General features: G+C 36.2%; 2 protein-coding genes across 2 annotated transcripts; one reads left to right on the forward strand and one right to left on the reverse strand.

Annotated features, from left to right (window-relative positions):
• The first annotated feature begins 380 nt into the window (after positions 1–380).
• Positions 381–10,542, forward strand: LOC145214200 (katanin p60 ATPase-containing subunit A-like 2). The gene is made up of 14 exons (XM_080082686.1): positions 381–567; positions 1,089–1,220; positions 1,495–1,637; positions 2,034–2,176; positions 2,609–2,742; positions 3,278–3,380; positions 3,828–3,982; positions 5,290–5,466; positions 5,892–5,989; positions 6,544–6,654; positions 7,178–7,267; positions 7,665–7,737; positions 8,246–8,353; positions 9,204–10,542. Exons 1-14 carry the CDS (start codon positions 511–513, stop codon positions 9,333–9,335), a joined length of 1,656 nt encoding a protein of 551 aa, XP_079938812.1. The 5' UTR covers positions 381–510; the 3' UTR covers positions 9,336–10,542.
• A 2,636-nt stretch (positions 10,543–13,178) lies between these two features.
• On the reverse strand, positions 13,179–18,759 carry LOC145214144 (uncharacterized). Its single transcript, XM_080082609.1, has 6 exons — positions 18,541–18,759; positions 17,522–17,601; positions 17,287–17,459; positions 16,960–17,070; positions 14,756–14,941; positions 13,179–14,093 (listed from the first exon to the last, which is right to left on the reverse strand). Exons 1-6 carry the CDS (start codon positions 18,720–18,722, stop codon positions 13,947–13,949), a joined length of 879 nt encoding a protein of 292 aa, XP_079938735.1. The 5' UTR covers positions 18,723–18,759; the 3' UTR covers positions 13,179–13,946.
• Between the last annotated feature and the right edge of the window lie 233 nt (positions 18,760–18,992).

Below are 18,992 nucleotides of genomic sequence, written 5' to 3' on the forward strand. Positions count from 1 at the left end.
TTGCAAAACGTACTGTATGCAGTGGTGTGGGATGATTATTTGTTAAGCTTTTACCTAATGTTTGCTCTTTGTCGCCACCAGCTGATCAAAGAATTCATTAATTAGCGGTGAATATATCTATTGGTTAGTGTGTAAAGGTTTTAAGTTGGCTTAAACGCTAATAAATCTGTCAAAATGTATTATATTGTGGCACATGGCTGAGAAAACAAACTAAAATAAAATCCCCCTAAAAACGTATTTTGTACAACAAAATTCATCTTAGCTAAGCCTGTAATCGTAATTGGCTTTAATTGAATTAATTTTTTGCTTATAACCTTAGAAAAATCGGTTAAAAAATATGTGGTGTTAACAAAATTCAAACTTTATAGAAATGTTAATGCAAACAAATTTTGGTCTGTGTCGCTCCGGATTAAAGACGCAGCTTCCCTGACTACAGAAGTCGAAGGTTTTCGTTAAGTTTGTTTCATTTAATTTTTATTTTGTGTTGGAAATTACAATTGAAACAAAAGTATGGCCTTGGAATTAAGTTATCAATCAATTAAAACAGCCAACAGCGTCAGGGAATCGGTATGTATTGTTTAATAAAACTGTTGGTTGTTGATTGTTAACATATATAAAAAATGGGAAAATTAAATGCAATTTTTTTTGCATTTTTATGTCTTTCCTAAATAACAGCGCACAAACATTTTTGTATGGCAACAGTATGCTTGCTATGTCATCCATTTTTGTACCATCTATGCTACCAATTTGTCTAAAACTTTTTCATTTTAGTCAATTGAAAAATCTTATCAAAAAATATGACTCTTACATAAACAATGCCACCTCTTCTGGACTTTGTATCACACATCTCGTTGCATTAACTATTACTCTTTCCTTGTTGACTGAGAATAGAAAATGCTTTTCGAGTAACAGAAGCAGTCGATGATTTCTGGGTCTGTTACTTGGAAAATATTTTTCATTATCACAGTTATTTATAGTCGTAAACAGTGATCACCATGCTGTCTGTTGGAGGGTCTGATATTGCTCAGTATAGTCGCTTTCAGTTCTCTTGTTGTTTGGTTTACAAATATTATTTTCTATTCTATTAGGAAGATCAACGACAAGAATCAAGAAAACGGAATCTTCTTATTCTCATTTTGTCTCACCTCACTGATAATGGTTACCTAGAAACAGCTGCATCACTTGAAAAAGAAGGAAACATTAGTTTGAACAGATGGCAGGTATGTAGAGATATGGTGGTCTAAATTAGTGTGTATGCGTTTAAGATCTTTATGTGTGAGTAAATGTTACCGACTTTAAAAGGTTGTGAGTTTTAGAAACGCATTTTTATAGCTTTTATTCTTAAAGTAAAATAGTTTATGTAAAAGCATAAATGATAAGTAAGTTGCCGACATTCCACACTGTTTTCACCTATAATATCTCATCAGTGCAGCTGGTGACAAGACATGGTCATATTGGCTTGACAATTAAAAAATATTTTTCACTTTGTTACAGGTTTGTGACAATATTGATTTGGACAACATACTACAAGAATATGAGTCGTATTATTACATCAAGTTTCAAAAGAATCCAAAGATAACAAGAAAACTAACAACCAGCGCCGATACAAATAAATCAAGAATTAACAGAACAAGAAGGTGAATTAATCGATCGTTTTTTGTTTTTTTTGTTTTTTAAATGGAATACTAGAAATCTTTCTTACCAAACTGTTTTGTTGTTTTTTATAAAAAAATTTATAATCAAGTAGTTTTTAAGTTTAAAAATGTACTGCAACTAGTGTGAGGTGTATAAATGTTGTTTTAGTTCTGGTGTTTTCAATCAGTTGTACGTAAGTATTGTCAGAAAATATTAAAATTATACCTAAATAAGTGCCATTTTATCAACTGGAGGCTATTTGAAAGGCAATACTTGTCACACAAGTTCCAATATCAAACCAGTTTACACATTTATCCAAACATAGGAAATAGGTTAGCAATTTAAATTCAATGTAACACATTCCTCCATTGTTTGACACTTTTATTGATTTTCTACAGACTTGCGAGCAACCCAACTAATGACACAACATCACTTCCACGAATTTCTAATGGAAACCAAAGTGCTCCTGCAGGAAGGGGAAGAAGACCTGGATCGGGAGGTGATTCAAAAAAGAAAAATGTAACTTCAAGAACCACGACAGGTGACAATTTATTTCTACACAAGCATGCCATTCAAATGTTTATTAGCTTTGTTGGACAGAACTTTTGTTGCAATAGCAGACTAACACATATACTTTCATACTGAAGTGTGTTTACACCAGTCCCAAGATTTAAATTAAATGCATTTGTTTGTCTATGTTAAAAGCAAGTCTTATTGAACCTACATTGGTATGATTTGCTAGTTTAATTTTTTACATGCTTTCAAATCAGGGGTTGCTTTAGGACCTCAACTGAACATTATGTATATATTCCATATGGAATGTACAATGAATTATTTTCATAACTAATGATCAGCTACAGTTTCTGATTTGGTAGCAATAAACAGCTGGTTGTAAACAAACAAATCGACTGTGTACTACCATAAAATATGCCCACATGGTATGTAGGTTTAACCAAAACATGTTTTTGTTCAGATTACAGTCGGCAGAACAGCACGATAAGTGAATCTTCTGCCCCTGACAGTGTTTCAGTAAAAGCTTCTGATCTGGGATTAACTGTGTCATCAGTTGGAATAAGAGAAGAAAAAAAGAATGAAAAATGCAGAAAGGTACAAAAATAAATATAAACCAATGCTAAACACAAATTGTGCCATAAGATAACTGCCACAATTTAACATGTTATCCTTAGCAGTAGGGATGGGCCAAGTCGGAACCCGAGTATGCAGTACCTAGCATCACTCTTTTTAATGCTCGGTGCTCAGCGAAGCAGTTGCACAAACTGACCTGAGCGTTAAATTTGCATATTTACGCCCTGAAATGAAACTTCACCGTTTTACTAAATGGGTCAGATGTTGGAATAATGCATATCTCTGAGGTCTGTACTACTTACCGCTGCAAGGGACTTTGGAAAGCTATAAAACTAGCATAGGATTAGGAATGTTTATGACATCACAATGCACTGAGCATACTCGGCCGAGCACAAAGTATGAACATGAGGTGCTCGGTCAAGCAGAACATTTGCAGTTTTGGCACATCCCTACATAGCAGTAATGGGTTTTAAAGTTTTATGTCCTGTGCACATTCATTTATATCCCAATTATGCAATTTTTGGCTTGACATAAATCATTTGTGCATGATGTGCAGGAAATAGTCGATGTCGGTTCCATGTTGCGAGATGCAATTCGTGGTGCATCAAATGATATTCCCATGCACAGCAGCAGTGAACCAAGACTGGTGAAGCCGCTAGGTAATGCTGGTTTGCTTTGCTTTTATTTTAACTTATTGTAAAACAGGCATTACAGGTTCTTTTTAATGGTGATATAGGTCTTCACCTTAAAACAGATGGGTAAAATTTGAGTCAGTTTATCACTGAAAACTGAAAAAAGAGCCAGTTACTTACTTTTTAACACACATCTTTTCCATTGTAAAAGCATTGACCCAATACTTGTTGATTCAAAAAAATGTACACTGTTTCGACCCATAAGGTCTCATCAGAGCAACTCGTGACAAGAGACTGTATGAGCTAATGTAGCCACCTTATAGCACTTTAGTTTGTTGGGAGTACCTTTTCCTTGTTCTCAGAACACCTATCTTTGTAAAACTGTTCAACCAAATAGAAGTAACATTACAGACTGTATTAAAAAACAGATAGTTGAAAATGTTTTATATCGTAACTATATGTTTCTTTTTCCAGGGGGATTTGTTGGTTTCAACCATGAAATGAGGGAACTAGCAACCGTTATCAGTCGGGATATTTATCTACAAGACCCGAATGTTAAATGGAGCGATATCGTTGGGCTCGACCATGCAAAGTGTCTTGTGAAGGAAGCTGTTGTTTACCCGATAAAAGTAAGTTACCATATTACATGTAACAACTTGAACATAACTTTAGAATTTTGTGTAACTTGCTTTAGGCTAGAATATTGACTTAGCCTATGACAACTTCAGCTAATGAAACATTTTATGGCCTACACATGGGGTAAAAGTTTTTAAAGTGTTTGTAGATTTATGGACCAATGGAGATTTTATGTACCATGTGTCAATATAGGATAAGTTGTACGCTTGATGAATTATACCATTTGTATCCAATTTTATAGTCAAAAAAATTATGCCAATGTTAAATCTAACAGAATTAGTAGGGTTGGCAAGCCGGTCAATTGACCGGTCAATTGACAGCACTTTATTTAACCGGTCAAATACTATTTTTAATTTAAAAAATCAAATGTGTTAAATTAGTTTAATTTTTTGTGCCGGAATTAATGTCACTTTAGAATAAGTTAATGTCTGTACAATTATAATTAATACACATGTAGTAATACTAGGAAAAGTCAAACTCATAGCAAAAGTAATTTTTAAGAGGTGCAATTAGAATTATGTGACCTATAACTATTCAATTAAAATCTTTTTCACACATAATATGACCTCCTACAGTGGCCAATATAAAACTCTTATATCTGATTTGGAAATTCGATACAAATTCACCTCTCTTGAAAAGTCCATCTAGCATTCCAACAAACCCTTTCAATGTGACATTTAATTGTCCTTGTTCGACATATTATCCTTGTCTCGCTGTTTAAAACAACAACAATCAGACGCTTGCGCATGTTTTTACAGTACCCAAACGATAACTTACCTAACATGAAATTGCCGTCTTCACTTAAGCAAGCATAAACACTGAACCACGCTTTCAAAAACTCACAACCATTAAGTTTCTATGGATAACCATGTTAACATGACTGTGGTATGTTTTGTAAATACTAAAGTGTTTTAAAGGGATTTAAAAGTGCCAACATTTTGTATAATGACAGACAAGACCGTACAACACATTCACAGATTATACAAAGTACCACAAGGATGGTAGTCTATGACTAAAATATATAATATTTTCCATATTTATCAAACATTTAACTAGTTTAAATGAATGGCCCTACCATACCACTGTACAAAAAGGAATTCATCAAATTTAAATGATTCAAAATGTATTAAACACCCAGAAATTACTATCATGTGAATGGATCCCTTGCGGGGAATTATAAAGCTGTACATGATAAACTTTTAAGATTAACAACCTTTGTTTTAAAGTTTGCAATTTTCTGACACTTCTATTAAGAAATGGTTTGTAACCTATGTCTCAATCTTTCTTTGTTTTGTCACAGTACCCCCAACTTTTTACCGGCATTTTGTCGCCGTGGAAAGGAATTCTTCTTTACGGTCCACCGGGCACAGGAAAGACAATGTTGGCAAAAGCTGTAGCGACAGAATGCAACACAACATTTTTTAATATTTCTGCTTCAACTATCGTCAGCAAATGGAGGGGAGACTCCGAAAAACTGGTAAGTGCATGAAAAATATCTTTACTCCTGGTCTATTTATTTTGTTGATAACTTATGGATGCTTGTAATTGAATTTGGCGGTAATAGGCAGATTAGTAATGTGTTTAAACAGCTTCTAGGAACAGCTAGACCTGCATTTATATACTTTACCTGGGATATCTGGACATTTTTTCGAGCATTTGTGGAATAAAAGTAAAGTGGTACAAGTAAAAAAGTTGACTCAGGAAATCTTTTACAAATTTCAGTTGAAAATATTTTATTGTTTTTTGTTATACTGTACGTTTTAGGAATTATTTGTCTGATTTGATTATTTTATATTTGCACACAAAAGTTAGTAGCTTAGCAACAGTAGTCATGTAGTTGTTTGTGGTTACAATGCTTTCCAGTATTTAGTTTACAACATAACATTTACCTTTTTGTTGCAGGTTCGAGTTTTGTTTGAGCTTGCCCGATTTCATGCCCCTTCCACAATATTTCTAGACGAATTAGAATCAGTTATGAGCCAGAGAGGTTCAGGACCAGGGTAACTATGGTGTTTGTAATAATACATACATTAGTTTATTAACAACAATGATGAAACAACAGTGCTTTTACATCATAATTAGTACCGATGGGTCAAAACTGCAAATGTTCTGTCAAGCCGAGCACCCAGCATCTCACGTTAATGCTTGGTGCTCGGCCAAGCACGCTACATTGTGATGTCACAAACATTTCCAATTTCACACTAGTTTTGTAGCTTTCCAAGGTTCTTTCATTACAACAGTGTATTAAGTTGTACAGGCCCCAGAAGAACATGTTTTTCTACCCTCTAACACACCCTTTCGAACAATAGTTTTGTATATTAGCAGTCCATGAATACACAAATTTAATGCTTGGGTAAGTTTTTGCAACTGTTTGTCGAGCACCAAGAATCAAAAGCAGCGATGCTCGGTATCGAGTACTCGGGTCGGCCTATCCCTAATGATTAATCAACAAGTTTTCAAAACGAAGTATAAATTTTACCCTTGTGGACATCACTAGTCACTCTGCAAGTAACAAAACCATTAGCTTATGTTATGATTTTGATTTGTTGTGCAGAGGAGAACATGAAGGAAGTAGAAGAATGAAAACTGAACTGCTTGTTCAAATGGACGGACTCTCTCGATCAGATGACCTTGTATTTGTCCTTGCTGCTTCTAACTTACCATGGTAATAGCTAGGGATGTGCCAAAACTGCAAATGTTCTGTTTGGTCGAGCAACGAGCATCTCACGTTAATGCTCGATGCTCGGCCGAGCACGCTCGGTGCATTATGACGTCACCAAAAATCTCTTTCTACGTTTTAGCTCTACAAGTTCTCTTAAGACTTAAACAGGGCATAAATATGCAAATTTAATGCTCGGGTCAGTTTGTGCAACTGCTCGGCCGAGCACCGAGCATTAAAAACAGCGATGCTCGGTACCGAGTACTCGGGTTCTGGCTCGGTTCGGCGCATCCCTAGTAATAGCATAACATTTATCCTGTTTCTATGGCCGGTGGTCCAAACTTTTTACTTTTTTCGTTCAATGAGACGTAAAAAGACATGACTGGATGAACTTTTTAGTGTTGTTAACAGACCTTCTTGCAAGGATAATTATTAGCATTTATTATAGTGTGGTTGTAAATTTTTACACAAAATTCTATACTGGTTTGTGATTTTTCATTGATTTTTTAACTTGATTTTGTTTCGGCAGGGAATTGGATCATGCTATGTTAAGGAGATTGGAAAAACGAATTATTGTCGATTTGCCTAAAGAAGATGCCAGAGAGTCAATGTTCAGGAGGTAAATTTGTTTACCTGTTACCAAACTACTATGCACATCTTAAAGGATTTTGGACAAGGTTTTTCTGTCATTAATTACAGAATGTTAATTCTTAAATCAACGTACACACAAAATAGCATTTTTGTTGTTTAATAAACAATTTTCTAACTTTATTTTACAAGTCTCAGATAATGTCACAAGCAGTGTTTTTTTAAGGTGTTTTGGGGGACCGAAACAGTCGCCCAAATTTCTCCAGCGGTTTCCCAAAATTTGGACTTATGGCTATTTTTTGCAAATATGGCTATTTTTTGGTATGTAAATGAAACACTTGCGGTCTCTTAAACTACTTAGCGGTCACCCAAACCAATCCTTAAAAAAAACCTGGTCACAAGTACTAGCATCTTACATTATTTTTCAGGTTTCTTCCCCCATGTAACAAGGAAGGTGGACTTGTCATTAATACAAGGCTGGATTACACTAAACTCGCAGAGGTAAAGATGTGTTTACCACAAAGTATATTTGTATCTTTCATACAACCTATTTTGATGTAGAATATAGGGCTTTCCCAGTGATTTCCAAATGTAATTCGGTAATAAGCTGCAGACAGTGCACTCTATTTCGACTTATTGGCTCCCATTAGTACACCTGGTGACGAGAGATCGGCAGTACGAGCTAAGGTGGCCGAAACTCTAGTTTTGTTGGGAGCAGTAAGCTTCAATACAATGCTCCATCAACCTGTTTGATAAGAGTGCCGTATATGGCCAAACTCTCGCACCAGCTGCACTGATGATACCTTATAGGTTGTAACAGTGTTCACTGTCTCAACTATTGGCTCGATGCTTCATATTAATGCAGATGAATTTGGTAAATTTACATGTAGTTAAATCATGTCTTGCCTCTTATGCTTGACATTGGGATTTTCTAGGCTAGTCACTTTATATGTTGTGGAAAATAATAAGGCTTGTAGTAGAATGTCACATATAGGTTTCGATTTTTCAGAATACTGAAGGATATTCTGGTTCTGACTTAAAACTTGTATGCAAGGAATCAGCTATGAGAGTTGTTCGTAAAATATTTCATGCTCTCGAAGAACACAAAGATGGAGAGGTATAAATTTTTTTTATTACTGTCTTTTTAAAAAACTTTTCATAGAGAACGGGAAAACGATTGAAATTTTACAGATCCAAAAAGAACTTCGGTTTTACCTTTAGAATGAAGTAGCTAATATATGTTCTTTTCCCAACCCTTGTACATCTGCAGATTCAACATACTATTCTATAAGCCTGTATGAAAAAAACATTTCCTAATTAACTGTTAAAAGCAAAAACTCTCCTAATTAACTGTTAAAAGCAAAAAAAACTTTCTAGGGATGTGCCAAAACGGCAAATGTTCTGTTTGGTCGAGCACCGAGCATCTCATTTTAATGCTCGATGCTCGGCCGAGCACGCTCGGTGCATTATGACGTCACAAAAATCCCCTTTCTACGTTTTAGCTCCACTAGGTCTCTTACGTCACGGGCGGTGTTTTATTAAGCTGTACATGACTATGAAGTGCGCGTTTTTTTACCATCTGATACATTTGAAAAATTGTATCGTTTTTGTTCATAGACATGCCTTCAGAACACTAGTTACGTATGTCAGCAGGGTATGAATATGCAAATTTAACGCTCGGATCAGTTTATGCAACTGCTCGGCCGAGCACCGAGCATTAAAAACAGCGATGCTCGGTACCGAGTACTCGGGTTCTGACTCGGCTCGGCCCATCCCTAGTGCTTTCTGCCAACTAAAGATGCCACTTTTAATGACTACTGGTTCGGTACCGATGTCAAAAAATTATGTGAACATTTATCTGTTTTTTGTTGCCAATGTACACATCTTTGTAGATTTTTTTATATTTTGCATATTGTAATAAAGGACTAATAAGGAAAGATTAACAAAAACTGTTTCGTTTTTTACAGCAATTGCCCGACTTTGCCCTTGAAACCATAACAACGAGTGACGTATTAGATGTATTAAATCACACAAAACCGGCATCGGGCAAACTTACTCACAAATATCTGGAATGGAAAACTAAATATGAATCAGTGTGAGGATATATGATCTCTATATCGCATCACCAAAGCCACACAAAATTGAATATTGCACACACTAAGCTGGGAATTGTAAGTCCAGCTTTTAGTGGTGGGCTGGATAAAGACTGTGGTAAGCGTTATCAATTCGAAGAAATTTGTAGCCATATTTTTGTCCACAACATTCGTACTTTTTGTTGCAGAAGGTTTTTGACTTTTTATTGTATTTTGTGTCTAAATTATTGCATCACTCACAGTCTGAAATCACAGTTAACCAAGTTAGTATTCGGGCACTCCGTAATTTTCAGGCGAGTCAGTACTATAGAGTATCATTTTTTTAATACTCGGTAATCGACCAAAAAGTGCTGGTATATTGATGAGCAAAAGTTCAAGTTACGACGCAAAAGCAATAAACTTATTCTAACGTACAGTTTTTAAAGTCGTAAAAAAATAGGCCACTTAACTTCAAGAAGAATAAAATTAAAGAAAATCATCTTGTTTCAAGAATGTTGGGCCGACGTCATGTATGTGTGACGTCATATTTGACGGAGCGACAATTAAGTCTTAATTTGAGACGCGTGTAGTCCAAAAATTGGAAAATTGATTACTAGAAAGTTTTGATCATCTCTGGTTGCACGGTTGTGTTTTCTTGCTACAACTTAACGCGCTAAGGGTTGTTTTATTAGTGTTTCTATTCTTCTTCACACAGTTTATTTGTGATACACGGTTAAACTTCTTAATTTCAAATACACTGTTGCATTGCTTTGTCACTGACAATTGGTTTGGGTCGATGTTTTCTCCTGGTGCCTTCTTTTCAAATTTATATTTTCTATTTTCTGACTCTTTTTCACACTGTACAATCTCGCCACTGTAATTTTACCGTAGGGGGCGCCAGAGCATCGCATAATTTAGCCACTGTGTATTAATTACTTCATAGAATTCCCATTCGCCTATCCCGCTTTAGATTAGCATTAGGCTATAGATGAATTTTAGACCATCTTTTTTCTTCATTTTTCTTTACCGCATAATGCTTATTCGTTTTATTTTGTTTGAGATATTTTCAGTCGAAACTCGTGAGTGCAAAAATATATTAATAGGTATTTTTAAAAACGTTCTCCTTGGTTTATTATTTTTGCATTCCTGGATAAAGCGGCTCTCTTCAGTTTATGACACACTGTTGCTGCCTGACACAATATATAAACTAAATAATGCTCCTTTGGCAAACGTATTGTTTGTTTGTTTGTTTGTTTGTTTGTTTGTTTTTTTTGGGGGGGGGGGGGGGGCAAATATCCCGGGAATGATAAACTAATTTATGTGTTTTCATTGCTAAATATTTGTAGTTTTTTTAAGACCGGTCCGCGATAAAATTTCACTTTCAAAAACGGTTCGCAGAAAAAAAGATTTCCGACCAATGCTGTAAGGCAGGGGTCGGCAACCTTTATTGCACTGCGGACCGTTTTTGAAAGTGAAATTTTATCGCGGACCGGTCTTAAAAAAACTACAAATATTTAGCAATGAAAACGCTTAAATTAGTTTATCATCCCCGGGATACATGGGCAAAATGTTTTATAGCATTTAACCTGAAAAATTATACGGACCGGTAACGAACTCCTCGCGGACCGGTACCGGGCCGCGGACCGGCGGTTGCCGACCACTGCTGTAAGGAACTGACCTCATATTAAACTTCTTGAAAGGAATTTTTTAAAGATGATCTACGGGCCGTTAGCCCTTATTGGGATAAAACGGCAAAATGGTGCGATAAAAATTATGTCATTTCCTTTTCGCACCATTCAGTAATTAGCTATCCTGCGATGGGCGGAACAATCATTTTCTTGGTAAAATTTTGAGTACCCCTTTGTAACCGTGTACCCTTGTGACTGGTGTGGGGCTTTTGCAGTTTAAGAGCACCGTTGAATGCAATTCAGCCCATGCTTAACTGTTTATGATATTTTTTAAACATACTGTTAAAGCTTAACTTTTATTAGAGTCTGAAATTGGCTACCCATAAAACAGCATTTAGTTCTTGCTTTTTGTCTGTCTACGATTTTTCAAGTGCTGTTTTCAAAATGCTTGAGAAATTTTAACTCTGCGCACGAAATTATTGTTACATAGAATACTTATCCCCAAGTTATTAGGTCGCGTAATAAACCAAGGGGAATTATGAGTAAAATTGTGACACAAGACAACAACAAAGTTCCCTGCTAGTAACGACTCCATTTGCCCCGCCCCACAGCAATAATCGAATTGTGACAAAACGTGCTGCACCATTTGGCAGAACGTAACAAAACTTGTTTCTCTTACAACTTGACATTTCACGCTTGAATCACCAGCTGGCACGTCACAATATTACTCATTGTTCTGTCACAACACGTAATTGCCCAATTTATCATTGCTTAAAAAAGTCCCCAAACCAGCTTGTAAAAATTTTTGTTGGTTCGCAGCAAAGTTCTTGAACAGGAATAGTTTTTCATTTTAGTTGTTTTTGGTCAACCTATACTAAGTCCAGATCGATTTTTACTTTATCCATTGAGAAAGCTGAACGATTTGGCAATTAGTATAATATATGGGTATATTATATGTTTCTATCCCAGTAAAGTCCATTTAAACCAGTTTTTCAAAGCTAAATGTCTAGCAAAATAGTTTTCATCAATTCACGCCCGCCACTACAAGAAGTTTAATATAACTTACATGTTCACGGCCGCATAATTGCATTTCCGCGACCGCATGTGGCAGTGCGTCCGCAGGTTGTGCACTCCTGACCTATAAGGCATGGTCAAAATAAACAAAATTTCGAGTCTTTACATTGCATTTTTGCAAGTATTAGATTATTTATGAAGCTGTATTGTGCTATCTCTTGTAGTTGCACTAGTACATTTTTGACCCAATACAACGCTATGCGTTTCACAAATGCAATAAGCTCTCGCTTGTAACCATGGGCGCCGGCAGAATATTTTGCAAGAGGGGGCAAATTTTGGCTGATACTTTACCGCATCAAGTATTTGTTACATATGAAGCCATAAATCGTGTACTTCACAATTGAGTTGCCTAAAAGTTAAAGCATTTAACGATGTAACAAATCCCCACGCTGCCACTTTAATTAGGTTTGCTGCAAAATATGTTAAATTGAGGTACACTGAAATTCCAAGGGGGGGGGGCAAGTGCCCCCTCTTGCCCCTACGTGGCGGCGCCCATGCTTGTAACTATAAAAGTATATTACTGTAAAATGCAACACAATGCAAAAGGCAAGTAAATCGTTGTTTACCAGATTAAAAGTTCACATCGAAATGAAACAATTGTCATTCTAATCTAATTGTTATGTAATACAAAGTATTGTGGCGAAACAATATCATTACCACATCACGAATTTTGCAAGGTTTTGACATTCACAGGTAAGGGTCATTTCCTATAAAATTATGTCTAAAAATTCTGCAAACGAAGCCAAATTTTTGACGAGTATATTGTCTAAAAAATTTCCAAACGTGACCAAAATAATGACAAGAATTTGTTTCGCTTCAAACGCCTAATCTACATTCGCATCCCAATACGCCCAAATATTATATTTCCTATCTGATGAATTGTTGAATGCAAATTAGTTGTTCATTAGGGGTGGTTGTATTTTTAGTTCGTTGTTTTAGTTTTTGTAGCCAAATCGCAAAGCAGAGGCTACTTTTAATATTTGATTATTTCTCATTAGGGCGAGGCTAGGTCATAAAGTTAACTACTTCGTTTAAATATTGCAAAACAGCAATTTAATATTCAATCGCAAGCGAATACCATCAAACTCAATCGCAAGCGAATACCATCAACATCAAACTGACATGGAGGTATCTTAACTAAATCAAGTAGTCGGCAAATTATGCCTTTTTCATTTTTATTAAATCTTTGGCGAAAAAGTAGCGCAAAAGTTACAAATTTACAAAATATGTTAAACACCCCTGAAAAAACAGAAACATAAATAAACGAAATATACAACCAAGTATTGCTCAACCAGCAGTTTTATTGTAAACAATCGACGTTTCGACGTCCTATACAAGACGCCTTCATCAGGATAATGACATACCTTGCAGGACAAAATTCTTATAAAGCGACAAAATGCAAAACACACACAAAAAAAACAGCGATAACAAGATCGCGCGGCTGCAAACTCGCACCAACGCAAACGAAATATACGTTTTGCTTTATTTTTTGGCAAAACATAATGTCAATAAAGGCAACAATTAGGGCAGTTACAACTTTTTAATTAAAAGGCCCCCGAGAGTTTGCTTTTGAAAACCTCAAACCATTAAAAGTGTAAAACCCGGATGCACATTATGGGCTGTTTTATCAGAACATAGTTTCGTAGCATGCCTGATTGTCCTTGCAGAACATAACCCGTGTAACAAACCCATTTCCTTTCGGTTCTTTCCTAGTACGTCATCTTAGCGATGGTACTGAGTGACGGAAATTACAAGAAAGCAGGTTTCGGTGTGAAGTACCCTTTTTGTTCAGTTCATGCATTTCGCTTGTATTTGTTTCTTACTTGACCGAAAAACTTGAGGTTTCTAGTTCAAATCCCACCTCATGCAAGATTGTTTGAGTCACCTTGGTGTCCAACCGACTTTGAAACGAATAGTTCAAAATAGCGAAAGTGTCTCATACAATGTCGTGTTCGACCAATACCAGGTGTTTTAGACGCTCTTGTTCTTCAATAGAAAAACCGATTGCTTCGAGGTATTTAGGCGTAGAGCCATGTTTCTCATCGACGTATTCCAATAATTGTAGAATGACGTTTTCGGGCGTCTACAAATGCATTTTAAATTGAAAACGGCGTTTTGGCAAATTTTCGGATTTCGGATAACGCATCGTTTTATCCAATCACAGCTAATGTGCATTTTTCATGGCATTGTGACGTCATAAAGCGTCTAATTACTTTTTCACGACTTCACTGACTCATTTGCGACGATAAAATTCACAACTAGTCATACAGACAGATGTGTAAAGGGAAAACCCGACATGCAAATTGGAGTTCCTCGAAAAACTCATTCATAATTCTACGAATATAACTTAAACAACAATGTAGTAAAATAGTATATCACTAAAACTCTAATTCTAAAACGGGTTAGAGCATAATGATTGCATATGTACATTCAAAATAGGAAGTACTATTGAGCGAACGACCTTTTCTCTACAAACGAGTATTGCTCTTCTAGCAGTTTTATCATAAACAATCGACGTTTCGACGTCCATGCGAGACACCTTGATCAGAATAATGGCATATCTTGCAAGACAAATTTACCAATGAACTAAGTTTTACCACTCCGTTGGTGCGAGTTTGCAGGCGCACCATCTTGTTATCGCTGTTTTTGTGTCTTCATTGTCGCTTCATAAAAAAATGTCTTGCAAGATATATGCTCATATACTAATGAAGGCGTGTGTCTAATATACATTTGACAGTAGGCTACCTCGTTTTTGCTGTAATCCGCTGCAATAGTTTTTCGGTCAACCCCACACATTTCAAGCAGAAGTGCAGAAACGATCCCTGTTCTGTCTCTTCCCGAATGACAACATATCAAAGCTGGAAGGTTTTCGCTCTTGTTGAGTAATTGCAAACTTGTTCGAATCGAAACACCACAGAAATCGACAGTCATCTGTAAAAAAAGTAAATTAAATATTTGTCACAACGGTTGTTTGGCGCCACAAAGCACCAGGTGTAAAAAGTAGTTTATTTTGATAGAAATTCCATCTAGCTACCCAGTCTATACTATATTGGTCGTGTAAAGCCATTTACTTTTACTTAGCCTTCTCTGTTTAAAATGTGTTGAAGGCTCGAGATTTCACTAAAGTGGTGATTTTAAACTTGTTTAAAAAAGTAAGCAAATATTATAGATTGAATTGATGCCAAAACAACGTATATTATAGAGATACCATATCTGCGTGAGCTAAATTTCAGACGGTTTTAATAACTATTGACACCAAAGTTCCTTTACAATGCGTCATATAGCATGTTGCTACATGTTACCAACCCCCAAAGTGCTATTTTTGATAGAATAGCATGACTATCATAGAGACAAAACGCGCTGTTTTGTGTCATAATAAGTTACAAAACAGAAAAATTCCAGGCATTTAGTTGTCCCGGACATTCAATTAGTAAAATTCCGGATACTCAATTAGTAAAATTCCGGACATTTAAAGTGTTTTGAAAAAAGGTTTTCCGGACACAGATTTTACCCCCGAATTTGGGACACGTACGGGAAATTCCGAATGTCTGACAACCCTAACGTATCCATTACATCAGGGGCGGGCAACATACGGCCCGCGGGCCGGATCCGGCCCGCGACGGGATTTTGAGCGGCCCGCAGACAGAATCCGGTCTTACATGATAATGTGGCCTGCGGCCACAGTCTGCTGCAACCCCCACTACTTGCTTACTACGTCAAATTATAGTTGTAACGGACAGTAACGCTCCCCAATAGCAAAAAAAACTTTCCCGCAGTTGTTACCATTGCACCTTCCGTCCATTGTTACGACATAACTGCCAACCTTGTGTGGGGCCTGCTTTCACGGTTTCCTTTGTTTCCACACGTGTTGCCTAATTAGTAGGGCAAGTTTTTGTTGCACTTAAATCGTGAAAAAGTTGCACTTAATTTTAACAAAAGTTGCAGTAAAAAGTTGCATTAATGCACAAGTTTTTTAATATTGTTAGGGTATGAGATACTCGAAAGGTTCCGTTGTATTACCCAACAGTTTAAGATTTGCAGGGTGTGTGCTTGTTACGTTTCTTTCTTCGCTATTCAATCGATCATGTACACATTTGCATACATGTTCTTTAGGTTTGAAACCTACATGACAGCATTTCGCTGTCAGCTCCTGCAGAGCTGTCAAATTTGGTACTTTCCCAATTCACGGACGACCGCCGAAATTACACTTTTTTGCAAATCAAAGAGAATAGAACCATACTGGAAGTAGTTTTTTAGCATGTTTTTTAAATCACTCCTTAACATTTTGCGCAACACTTGATAAAAGTTGCATGAAAAATAGAAAAAAGTTGCAACATAAAATTCCTGCAAACAGCTCATAACACCATACTACATAAATTCTCAGTATTTAGGAAGCTGCCGGAAGCTGTTAAAAAAAGTTGCAAAAACTTGCCCTACTAATTAGTGTTTCAGCAGTATCTAAGTCTGTGGTGTATGCATTAAATTTGTTGTGGTAAATAATTTTATGTTATATCAGTTAGATTGTTTGGACTGTATTGTAATTGTGACGTTCTTGATTGTATTTGGTTTAGAAGGTCAAAATTCCGTTTTAAATCACTGGATAAATACGCGAATCGATTCAGAAATCCGGCCCGCCAAGCACTTCATTTTCCCATATCAGGCCCGCCGACTGGAGAAGTTGCCCGCCCCTGCATTACATGATAAGTAAGGCACCGACAGTTACACCACTGTTAAGACTCATATGCACGCTATTAATCCATTAGAACTGTTGTGACACAGGATATTAATAGTCAATGTTCTATTTGAAATGACCAAGTACACATTTTTCTGATCCTATATTCCTTCCCAATATCTTGATAATCAGTGAATACAATTTGGCATTGTACTTACAATTACAAACGGGGCTCTGGTGCAAATTTAACCAAATCGCCTTATGGACTATTACTAACCTTGTAAAGATTAAGAGGCCCCACTGATCTCATTAATCTCTTAATGGAACTCGCGAGCAATTTGGTCCCGACAAAAATCGACATCATCCATAGTACAAACATTCGAAATCTCTGTTCAACGAAAACAACATTTTTAAGTAACACTCAAACTTAAGTTTAATCCAGCGGACTTATAAGGTCACGAAAAGTGTTCTCACGTGCGTTTCGAATCAATTCAAAGGAAATCGTTAATCCCGTGAACGCCATGATAATTGACACGAAAATTGGTTTTCAAACAAAGGAAAATTTTTCTGACATGGTAAGAGGTGTAATTAAATCATAACTTACGCGGGACCGTGGGATCATGTCGGAAAACAAAAGCTTTCGCAGAAACATTGGTCCGTAACATTCCACCATGAAGTGACGAATCTCTCCCGTTGCCGTTTTATTTCTTGTTTGTTTCCATATGACGTCTTTTGCTGACTTCATTTCCATTTCACGCACGTCAACCACTTCAACAACTGCAAAGGAATTTGTTAAAACATTTTCTGAGCGAACCAATTATTATCATAACTTATCGTACCTTTGTCGGTTCCGTCTAACAACTTCATACCGTCCTCGTGTAAATATTCGCTTTCATAATTGCGTAAATCAACAACCGTTCTACAGAAGAAAAAAAACAATGACAAAATTTAGGCTCGGTTGTTTTAACCGAAGTGGTTCTGCCGATACTTTTCGGTGTATTGTAAATTAAGGTCACTACATGCACTTTTGCCATGCATTATGTTTACAAGCAAAATCTGCTTAATAATACACGGACTTGTAAGCAATGTAGTAACCGAATATACGTAAATAGTGGTATCCCAAACGTTTCAGCAAAAGACTTAGTGATATGGAATAAAGCGTTTCGCGATTAATGCATATTTAGGCCAAGTAAACCACTTTTCCAAAAACGCATCTGTCAAAGTAGGCTCGTTAAAAAAGCTAAAGAATCACTGGTTAAGAACTTTTTGAAACATGTGGCAAAATACTTCACATTCAGCTAGTCACATAACTGATAACTCCAGGCCCAAAAACTTTCAGCATATTCCGTGGGTTTACCCGACGCAACATAAACAACAAGACGAATTGCTTAACTGTCATTTAACGGTGTTTGACGGCCACACGACCCACAGCGCAGCACTTATGTGGTTTATACTCAAGTGGAATGAAATTTACAGAACCTAAATAACATTTAAGTTGTCATTCATGTATTTGCAAGGGAATAGCGAATGTTTGGAAATGTGCAATTCTTCGGTTATTGGCAATTACATAAGCATGTGTAACCATTTTAACATCAAAAACGGCATAAATGATCAAATATTTATTTTAAATATTCAGCAAAACATTTTTCCCACAAGAGAATTCACACTTATGTGTACAACCATGGCAAATTTGGAGTAATTTTTTTTTACTGACTATGGCCTTTTCAATAAAAAATGGGGCCTTTAAAGTGGTCCTATATTGTTTACGTAACTAATTTTGGCGTTATTTTGTTTTACCACATATGAAACAAAAAAAACGCTAATATGCATAAATTTGACTTGCTCGTAATTTTCGAACCTGATTCCAAATTCATTTTGAAGCTTTTCCAAATCCTCCTTCGTAATATTATCAGGCCTGGCACTTCTGTACACATTACCGATATGTTGGTGGGCAGCATATTGTGATGCTATGTTTTCATTGCAGTTTGCATTTAAGCAATCACAACCAACTGGCCTAAAGTTTTTCACCGATTTTATCATTACCTTTGTTTTAAATCAACGCACAAATGACTTTGTTAACGTCTGTAAGAGAGATAAATGTTATTTCAACATGTAGGATATACCTGACTGTATTGTAAACGTTTCACTGGAATAAATTTAACAAACACTATGCCTCTTTAGATTGCCACATATTATTGCAAAATTCTGATCAAAAATCCTATTGTATCCCATAATTTTATTTGAATAAGAAATTAAAGATGCCAACAAAGGTGAAACATAACCTAAACGATTTTCAAAACATATTTGTTG

The sequence above is a fragment of the Phallusia mammillata genome, chromosome 2, assembly GCF_965637545.1.
Source record: "Phallusia mammillata chromosome 2, kaPhaMamm4.hap1.1, whole genome shotgun sequence".
Taxonomy (NCBI): Eukaryota; Metazoa; Chordata; class Ascidiacea; order Phlebobranchia; family Ascidiidae; genus Phallusia; species Phallusia mammillata.